Genomic DNA, 11,161 nt, shown 5'->3' on the forward strand with positions numbered 1-11,161 from the left:
CGGCCTGCAGTGCTGCACCGGAGAGGAGCAGCAGGAGGACTGGAGCGGAGCCGGGGGATGGTGAGTCTGTGTGTGTGTGTGTGTCTGTGTGTGTGTGTGTCTGTGTGTGTGTGTCTGTATGTGAGAGTGTGTGTGTGAGAGAGTGTGTGTATGAGAGAGTGTGTGTGTGAAAGAGTGTGTATGTGTGAGAGTGAGTGTCTATGTGTGAGAGTGAGTGTGTATATGTGTGATTGAGTGAGTGTGTGTGTGTGTGTGTGTGTGTGTGCAGGCAGATATCATTCTGTGATGTCTGTTTATATGTATTTTTGTGTTTCAAATGTGTTTATGCGTGTATGTATATATCTGTATATGTTTGTGTGTGCGTGACTGCGTACGGCCTCCAGCTGTCTCGGGGGGGGGCGCTTTGCGGCCTCCCGATGTGCATAGATGGCTACATGCGGCCTTCTGCTATGTATAGATGGTGCTGTGCGGCCTCCTGCTGTGTATAGTGTTATGTTCTGCTACCAGAGCTAAGGAAAGAGAGGAGATCTGTCCCTACGATAGAACTCAGCTTAATCCCTACGATGTAACAGGGAACCTGATCCTGCGATCAGACCTGCTAAAGTCCTAAGCTAGTCTGTACGGAGACCTATAGATGTGAGGAAGGAATCCCTACAAGTACTAAGGACTGGGAGGAATATGGGACACCTCCTAACAGAAATAGTAGCAGACAGACGAACAAACAAAATATATAGAACATAGAGGTCAGTAGACCAAGCAAACTAACAGAGCAAGACACAGAGCACAGGCTAGCTAGAAAGTAGATATACAATGAAGTCCAGCAAAACCAGAAGGGCGGAGCAGGATTAAATAGGCCAACAAGGTCATGTGACCAGCAAAGGAAAAAAAACTAAGAGCAAGGTTCTAACAGTACCCCCCCTTCTAAGAGGATCCTCCGGATCCCCTAGGACCAGGCTTATCAGGAAATCTCCTGTGAAACGCTCTGATAAGTCTGGACGCGGAAACATCATCCGACCTCACCCAAGAGTTATCCTCGGGACCGAAACCTTTCCAGGCCACAAGATACTGCAAACTACCTCTATACCGTCTAGAGTTAAGGATGCGAGAAATTTCATATTCCCCGTCCTCCACCACCGGAGGAACAGAGGCAGAGGCGTCACAATCCGATACAACAGCTTTTTTCAACAGAGAGACATGAAATACCGGATTAATTCTCCAGGAGGTAGGAACCTCCAACCTAACAGCAGATTGGTTGACAACCTGAAGCACCTTAAAGGGCCCTACAAACTTGGGACCCAATTTCTTTGAAGGAATCCTCAACCGCAGATTCCTAGAGGACAACCAAACCATGTCACCAACAGCGAACAAAACCTCCTGTCGTTTCCTATCAAAGTAGTCTTTAGATTTTCTGTTGGCCTCCTGAAGATTACCACGCACATCCGTCCAAACTCTCTCCAAATCACCGGAAAAATTCTCCTCCTCAGGCACGGCAGATCCCAACTTGGAGAACGACCCAAACGACGGATGTCTCCCAGAACAACAAAAAAAAGGCGAACAACCAGCAGAAGAAGATGTATGATTGTTCAGAGCAAATTCAGCAAGTGGCAGAAACTCAGACCACCCCTCTTGATTGTCTGCCACAAAACAACGCAAGAACTGCTCAACATCCTGGTTTTTCCTTTCTGTCTGGCCATTAGATTCAGGATGATATCCGGACGAGAACGACAAATGAACTCCCAACCTATCACAAAAGGCACGCCAAAAACGAGCCACGAACTGAGGACCCCTATCAGAAACAATGTCAGTAGGAACGCCATGAAGTCTGACAATTTCCTTGACAAAGGCCTTAGCGAGAGTTTTAGCGCAGGGCAGTTTGACGAAAGGAACCAAGTGACACATCTTGCTAAAACGGTCCACGACCACCCAGATGACAGTAAAACCCTCAGAGGGGGGAAGGTCAGTTATAAAGTCCATAGCCAAATGTGTCCAAGGAGCACTGGGAACCTCCAAAGGACAAAGCAACCCCGCAGCAGGAGTATGTGAGGACTTAGATCTAGCACATATAGTACATTGACGCACCCACTTAATGACTTCCTTCTGCCATCCAGGCCACCAAAAACTGCGACCCACCAGTCTCTTGGTCTCAGAGATTCCGGGATGACCTGCCAACCGAGATTCGTGACACTCAACAAACAAATCTCTCCTAAAGGTCTCAGGCACAAACAACCTCCCATGAGGAGTGTTAGAAGGGGCATTCTCCTGTGCTTTAAGAATCTCATTTTCCAAAACGGAGTCCAAAGCAGCTATCACAACACCTTCTTGTAAAATGTTCTCCTCTTTCTCAGCACCGACTATGGGAGAAAAACTGCGAGACAAGGCATCCGCCTTAACATTCTTAGTACCAGGGATGTAAGTAACGGAGAAATTAAACCGCGAGAAAAACAGTGCCCACCTAGCCTGACGGGCATTCAGGCGCTTGGCAGCATCAAGATATATCAGATTTTTATGATCCGTAAGAACCTGAACGGGAAATTCCGCACCTTCCAAGAAGTGGCGCCAGTGTTCAAATGCGAGTTTAATAGCCAATAATTCCCGATTACCAATATCGTAATTCAGTTCAGTCTCCGAAAATTTTTTTGAAAAAAAGGCACAGGGATGTAATCCATCCCCATTATCCTGAGACAATACTGCGCCAACCCCCACAGAGGAAGCATCAACCTCAACCAAAAGCGGCCTAGTAACATCAGGCTGCATAAGGATGGGAGCAGAGGTGAACCTCTCCTTGAGATACACAAAAGCTTCAATGGCCTCAGAAGACCACTGAACCGCATCAGCACCTTTCCTGGTGAGATCAGTCAGAGGTTTGACAATACTAGAAAATTTTTTTATGAATTTTCTATAGTAATTGGCGAAACCCAAAAACCTCTGTATCGATTTCAAACCAATAGGCCTAGGCCATTCCTGCACAGCCTGAACCTTAACCGGATCCATCTCAAAACCTTTGCTGGAGATAATGTAGCCCAAAAAACTAATTCTCTGTACAGCGAACTCACATTTCTCCAGCTTAGCAAAAAGCGAATTGTCCATTAATAACTGTAATACCTCACGCACGCTCCGCCAATGAGACTCCAGATCCGGCGAATAAATCAAAATGTCATCCAAATACACAACCACATTTTTACCGATCAAAGGTCTAAGGATGTCATTAATCAGATTCTGAAAAAATGCAGGAGCATTAGTAAGACCAAAAGGCATAACCAGATTCTCAAAATGACCCACAGGAGTGTTAAAAGCAGTCTTCCATTCGTCACCCTCCTTCATGCGCAACAGATTGTATGCCCCCTTAAGGTCAATTTTAGAGAACCACTTGGCCCCCATTAACTGGTTAAACAGATCAGGAATCAATGGCAGTGGGTAAGGATTGCGTACAGTAATTTTGTTAATCTCACGAAAATCCAGACAAGGACGTAAACCGCTGTCCTTTTTTTTTACAAAAAAAAATCCAACCGCCACAGGAGACTTAGAGGGCCTAATGTGACCGGCGGCCAAACTTGTCTGTATGTATTCCTCCAAAGCCTTCCTCTCAGGAATAGTAAGGTTAAATAAACGACTTTTAGGAAGAGTCGCTCCAGGGACAAATTCAATAGAACAATCATAGTCTCTATGGGGAGGCAAAACCTGCGATTCCTTCTCAGAAAAAACTCTCCAAAAATCCTGAATAGGAACAGGCAATTCTCCCCTATCCAAAGCTGCAATACGCCCATTACAACACTTGTCATAACATTTATGGCTCCAGGATTTAATTTTACTGGTAGACCAATCCAGTACAGGATTGTGAAATTTTAACCAGGGCAATCCCAATATTACTGGAGAAGGCAAGTTATTCAACACTACCAAATCCAATTTCTCATGATGAACACCATTAATAGTGAGAGGAAATTCACAGACCTTGAGAGTAATATTCTTCAAAGGGGAACCATCCACAGAAACCACAGCAATGGGGGATGATAAAGGTTCAGGTTTTAAATTGAGTCTTTCCACGAATCCCCCATCAATAACATTCAGAGTAGACCCACAATCGACAAACACCCGAAATTCCATTAATTTTTCCTGAGCAATCGTGGAAGCAGCTAAAAATACACCCTTGGAATTTAAACAGGCAATACGGGCATGACTGACCATTTTTTTTTCTTTCTTCATACGAAGCTCACAGCCTTTAATCAAATGACCAGATTTTCCGCAATAGAAACACAAGCCTTCAAAAAATCGACGGTCTTTTTCTTGAGAGCGAGGTGCCACCGATCCAATCTCCATCGGTTCACCACTGTTAGTACACACATTCTCATAACCAGAAACTGACATAGCAGAGGATTTGCTCTCATTAACCCTTGCACGCAGTCTTCTATCCACCCGTATAGCTAATTGCATAGCCTGTTGCAAATCTTCAGGTGTAGGATAAGCAATTAGCAGGTCTTTAACCCTTTCACTGAGCCCAGCAAGAAATAGACTTTTCAGAGCAGAATCGTTCCACCCTGTTTGAGTAGACCAACGACGGAAATGAGTACAATATTTTTCCACATTACCTGATCCTTGTTTTAAACGTCTCAACTCAGTCTCAGCTGATGCGACACGGTCAGGATCATCATATAATAGTCCCAAAGCAGAAAAAAAACTATCCACTGATCTGAAGCATGTATCACTAGGTTGCAAAGAAAAGGCCCACTCCTGAGGCTCTTTGCGCAAAAGTGACATTATGAACCCTACGCGCTGGGATTCATCCCCAGAGGACTTAGGTCTCAAACGAAAATACAATAAGCAAGCATTTTTGAATGAAAAAAATTCTCGGTGTTCACCAAAAAATAAATCCGGCAAACATACCTTAGGCTCCAAGAAATGTGCTCCAGGACAGTTACTCACGTGCTGACGGAGCTCGGCCACCTCCAGAGAGAGTCCCTGCAGGCGATGAACCAAATCCTGAACCGACACCATGATGGAACAGAAAAATCTTTCCTTAGAGAATTTGCTGGCTGGACTTACTGTTATGTTCTGCTACCAGAGCTAAGGAAAGAGAGGAGATCTGTCCCTACGATAGAACTCAGCTTAATCCCTACGATGTAACAGGGAACCTGATCCTGCGATCAGACCTGCTAAAGTCCTAAGCTAGTCTGTACGGAGACCTATAGATGTGAGGAAGGAATCCCTACAAGTACTAAGGACTGGGAGGAATATGGGACACCTCCTAACAGAAATAGTAGCAGACAGACGAACAAACAAAATATATAGAACATAGAGGTCAGTAGACCAAGCAAACTAACAGAGCAAGACACAGAGCACAGGCTAGCTAGAAAGTAGATATACAATGAAGTCCAGCAAAACCAGAAGGGCGGAGCAGGATTAAATAGGCCAACAAGGTCATGTGACCAGCAAAGGAAAAAAAACTAAGAGCAAGGTTCTAACATATAGATGGCTACATGAGGCCTCCTGCTGTGTATAGATGGCGCTGTGCGGCCTCCTGCTGTGTATAGATGGCTACGTGCGGCCTCCCGCTGTGTATAGATGGCGCCGTGTGGCCTCCCGCTGTGCATAGATGGCTACGTGCGGCCTTTCGCTGTGTATAGATGGCGCCGTGCGGCCTCCTGCTGTGTATAGATGGCTACATGCGGCCTCCCGCTGTGTATAGATGGCTACGTGCGGCCTCCCACTGTATATAGATGGCTACATGTGGCCTCCTGCTGTGTGTAGATAACGCCTTGCTGGCACCGTGCAGCCTCCCGCCATGTATAGATGGCTACGTGTGCTCAATATTGAGTCATACAATTAATGTAAGGCTATGTGCCCACGATGCAGAAATGCTCCGGATTTTTTTTGAGCGTTTCTGCATCTCCCTGGCAGAAAAAACGCATGCAGATTTTACATGCGTTTTTCCTGCCAAGGACATGCGAATGTGAAGCGTTCTTCACATGCATTTCTGCATGCGGGTTATCAAGCGCTTTTCCAAGCGATTTTAGCATCACTTGGAAAGTGCTTGACAACTTGGCCACACTATATAAATCCATGCAACCGGCATGGATTTATATAGTGTGACCGTAAAAGAATGGTAAAAAATAAAAAATAAATATATAATTACCTTCTGATGGCCTGCCAACGTCAGCGGTCGCGTGACCCGTCACATGACTAAATGACGTCACAGCAGGTCCTTTTCAGACCATTGTGAGCTGCCGGCAAGCCAGGACGCATCGGATAAAGACACCGGGGGCCATCAGAAGGTAAGTATGATATTTATTTTTTATTTTATTCTTTTTTTTTTACAGGTACTATGGTACCTGGGTCTGGAGGAGTCTCCTCTTCTCCAAACCCGAGTACCATCCGTACATTGAAACACATGGAATCCGCATGTACAGATGCAGTGATTCAGATTACATGCGTTCCAATGCAAGTCAATGGTGGCGAAAACGCCGAGCTTCCGCAAAATAATTGGTAATGCTGCGGATTTTTCCACAATGATAATCCGCAGCGGAAATTTCCGCAGCATGTGCACAGCACATGCGGATTATTATAATTGGGGAACATGGCAGACCTTCTACCAAGCGTTTTTAAGCGTTTCTGCAGCGGAATTGCTTAAAAAACGCATAGTGGGCACACAGCCTAAAAAAAATTATTATAATTAATATTGTGCCAAATTAATTTCACGTGAACTATCACATGATCTATCACAGGGGATCATGTGACATGTGATACATCGGGTGTGTGTGTGGGGGGGGGGCCGCGCCTTCTAAACTGCCCGGGGCCCTTGCTACTCTTAATCCACCCCTGACAGTGATACTGTTGTCTTTAAACCAGGTATTGGTACTTTTGGCAGTGTAGACAGGTGCCAAGTCCTGCTGGAGAATGAAATTTCCATCTCCAAAAAGCTTGTCGGCAGAGGGAAGCATGAAGTGCTCTAAAATTTCCTGGTAGACGGCTGCGCTGACTTTGGTCTTGATAAAACACAGTGGACATACACCAGCAGATGACATAGCTCCCCAAACCATCACTGATTGTGGAAACTTCACACAAGACCTCAAGCAACTTGGATTGTGTGCCTCTCCACTCTTCCTCCAGACTGTGGGACCTTGATTTCCAAATGAAAATTGGAACTCTGGGACCTTGTGGAGTGAGTCACTGACTGCCTTCTGGACATCTGCCAAGTCAGCAGTCTTCCCCATGATTGTGGAGCCTTCTGAAACAGATTAAGGGACCTTTTTAAACGCTTAGGAAGCCTTTGCAGGTGTTTTTTGTTTAATTTGTTAATTAATTTACTGAGATAATGACTTTTGCGTTTTCATTGGCTATAAGCCATAATCATTAACATTAACAGAAATAAACACTTGAAATGGATCTCTCTGTTTGTAATGACTCTATAATATATGAGTTCACGTTTTGCATTGAAGAACTGAAATAAATTAACTTTTTGATGATATTCTAATTTAGTGAGATGCACTTCCAGTGGGTCATGGCACTCGCAAAGCAGAACAGCAAAATCTACACTTTAATATGGAGCTCCTTCCCCTCTGGCCTTTGCTCTGTGCCTGAAAAGTATTTCCCAATTACATGTAGGGTATTGGCGCACTCAGAAGAAATTGCACAACAAACTGTGTGGTCCATTTTTCCTATTAGCCCTTAGAAAAATTAAAAACTTGGGGCTAAAACAACATTTTAGTGGTAATGTAATTATTCTTTCTTCATCGCCCAATGGTATAAAATTCTGTGAGGCATATGTGGTGTCAATATGCTCACTGCACCCCTAGATGAATTCATTGAGTACTTCTTGATTTGTAAAATGGGGTCACTTATGGCGGGGTTCTGCTGTTCTGGCACCTCAGGGGCTCTGCCAATGTGACATGGCACCCTCAAATATTCAAGCAAAATCGGAGCTCCAATATGGCGCTCTTTCTTTTTGAGCTTTGCACTGTGCCTCAAAAGTAGTTTTTGACCACATGAGGTACAGTATTTGTATACTCAGGAGAAATTACATAACAAATTGTATGGTCCATTTTCTCCTATTATCTCTTGTGAAAATTGAAAACCTGGGAGCAATGCAACCTTTTATTGGAAAAATTGGTAATTTTCCAGTATGTGCTGACTTCTATAGGTGCCATACATTTGGTGGTATTCCCACTTTCCATATGCACTGTATCCTGTATTGGACAGGGAGGAAGGAGTGTCCCGGTGGTGCGAGGCTGCGTTGCCTGGACTTTCAGAAAATGTTGGCAGTGAGCGGAGTCCCCGCATTTCCGATTGATTTCCCTGCAGTGGGCTGTGGGAAAATGGCACTGGAGACGGGGCATGCACAGATTGAGATCTCAGCTCCCGAGATCTTGTCTCCTGAGATTTGAAAGCCCAGAGCTCGCAGCCTGGCACCGCTGGGACACCCCCTCTTCCAAGACTGGGGCCTGCAGCATCACCCCACTTCTGCCGCCGCCGGCCTCCTGCAGCAGTGATTGTGCCTCCTGTGACCTCTCTCCACCGCAACCGGTCCCCCCGGTATGCTAAATTCGGATTATAAGACACACCCCTATTTTCTTCGCAAATTTGAGGGAAACAAAGTGTGTCTTATAATCCGAAAAATACGGTAAATCAATGGAACAATTAATTAGAAAAGTTTGCCAGAAATGTTGAGTAAAATATTAGTGTGAGCAGAGTCTAAGTAGTTTAATAGGCACAATTTTCCAGAAAGTTGTAGTAGCAGTGACACACAAGGTATCATATAGAAAATGAGTCGCTTAATAAAAGAAGTTAAAAAAGTACTGAGATCCTTTAAGCTAGCAGCCACCTCACTTCTCAAATAATGTTCTCTAAGATCTTAATCATAATTAATTTAAATATTATTTTGTGTTTAGCTACTTTAATGTAGAACACAAGTCAACTTTGTAAAACTTTAATTATCTATTGTAATATTGAAAAAAAAATAGACTTAATAAATAGAATAAAAAAAACAAAAAAAACAAGATGTACTGTACATACAACATTTACTGGGTCCAGTTGTGAAAACTATACCTGGGCCGCCACCTCACTGCCAATGATGAATGCAATCATGACTTGCTATGTAGAATCTGTATACATTATACATGATATATGAATATTGATAACGAGCTAAAACTTCTTATAGTGTTGCTGTCTATTTAAAAGATGTTATTGGACCATTGTTCCATCTCTTTTCTATGCATCTCAGTCAACTATGCTCAAAGTTTTGGGTTGATGATGCTTTTGCTATCTCTGCAACAAGGGTATCTGTAATAGTATACAGGACTCTATTTAATGGGAATACTTACACAATTTACCAAATTTGTAACAACTTTAATTTTCTTCTAATTTCTTTATTTTTTCAGAAACCTACTTATCGCTTCTCTGATGGTTAGCAATTTGCAATTTTTTTGCTACAATATGAACAGCATGTTGTTCAGACAATTGTGAATCAGAGACAGATGCCTCCTACTTTTATTGTAGCATCTATGACTATTTTGGGAGCTAGCACAATATTTGGGGTGTTCACCAACTTGATGATTGTCACTGTGAATTTTGTTGACAAGGTCAGAGGCAGGAAGCTCAATCCATCAGATCTCATCATGGTCACCCTTGGTACATTTAATGTATTTTTCCAGTTTATTATGCTGATTAATGACTACGTGAGTTTCTTGGACCGTGATCTCTATAGTTCTGAACAAATTTATACTTTATTTACAGTGTTGCTTATTCTGCCTATATTTTCCAGTTTCTGGTTCACAGTTTGTCTCTCAGTCTACTATTACTTGCAGATTATAATTTTCACACACCCATTTTTAATCCGGCTTAAACTGGGAGTTTCTGAACTGATACCAAAACTGCTGACGGCTTCCATTTTTACTTCAGTGGCTAATGGCATACCAGCTGCCTGGTACCGGTACAAAGACCACCTTAGCTTAAACATATCTAGTAATCAGGGTTCAGAACTAACTGTGCCGAAAGTAAATGTTGTGTATATGCTCCCCAGTACTATCATTAGTAGTTCCCTTCCACTGACTCTCATTGGAATTGCCAATGGCATTATCATCAAGTCACTGCTTTCACACAGCCACAAGGAGGACAGGAATGCAAATGGAGACCTTCGTCAAAGAGCAGAAGCTCGTGTACGTGCCGCTAGGACCATTGGCAGCCTCCTACTTATTTATATTGCATTTTATGTTTCTGAGATTCTCCTCTTCATTGACACTTTCCCTAGGAATAGTCCTGGATTCTGTGCTTGTCTGATGGTAATTTATATCTATCCTCCAGCACAATCTATGGTTCTGATAACGGGAAGCCCTAAGCTGAAACAAATCTCTCTTGCTTTACTACGCTGTTTATTAGGTAAAAAACAGCCAAAAACTATAGAGATCTTAGTTATCAAGCTCTGACCCCATCCTGTTCTCAGCATCACTCAGGGTGGTTCCTCTCAACATTTTATTTTATTATATTATTTTATTATTATGTAGAAAATTGAGTACTGCTAAATGATAACCCAACTCTATTTTGAAAAGCCCTTTGCCTCTCTGCTGCTACACCTATTCAATACTACACATGATCCAAAATAAATAAAAACTCTGTAAACCAAGGCCTACAACTACTATAGATCAATGACAATGAAATGGTACCTGTGCACCTACCTCTTTATTGAAGCTACTGATTATTAAAAATTGCTACTCTTTATTCATTTTCTTGTTGATATTGTTGAATCCATGTTTTTTTTTGGCCATCTACATTAAAATGTGTTTGTCTAGTCAACAGCTATGTCCCATGACTACATCTAAATATGTTGCTGCTTATGTTACATGAAAACAAAATATATAAAGGGTTAAAATTCTATCGGTCTGCCCAAAATGGAAACTTTTAGGCTTCTCCCTATACACATTAGAACCCCTCTGATCTGTACAGTGTCATGGCTGTGAATGCATTGTGCAGGTATTGCAAGTAACTCATATTATTTCTTAAAGGGGCTGTCTGGTTATCACCTATCCACAGGTTTGGAAATAGCCTGTTGATCAGTGGGGGTCCGAGTCCTGGGACCCCCATTGACCAGCAGAATGTGGAATTTTTATTCCCATTAGAATGGAGCGGCAATGTGCATGCTTGACTATAGCTCCATTCAATGGGACTGTTCTATGGG

The 11,161-nt window shown here is 43.0% G+C and overlaps 1 protein-coding gene across 1 annotated transcript; it reads left to right on the forward strand.

Annotated features, from left to right (window-relative positions):
- The first annotated feature begins 9,464 nt into the window (after positions 1–9,464).
- LOC141166660 (taste receptor type 2 member 40-like) lies at positions 9,465–10,412 on the forward strand. Its single transcript, XM_073653564.1, has one exon. It carries the CDS (start codon positions 9,465–9,467, stop codon positions 10,410–10,412), a length of 948 nt encoding a protein of 315 aa, XP_073509665.1.
- Positions 10,413–11,161: the final 749 nt, after the last annotated feature.

This window comes from Phyllobates terribilis, unplaced genomic scaffold, assembly GCF_046119375.1.
Source record: "Phyllobates terribilis strain yellow unplaced genomic scaffold, ASM4611937v1 Scaffold_1__5_contigs__length_1240528914, whole genome shotgun sequence".
Lineage (NCBI taxonomy): Eukaryota > Metazoa > Chordata > Amphibia > Anura > Dendrobatidae > Phyllobates > Phyllobates terribilis.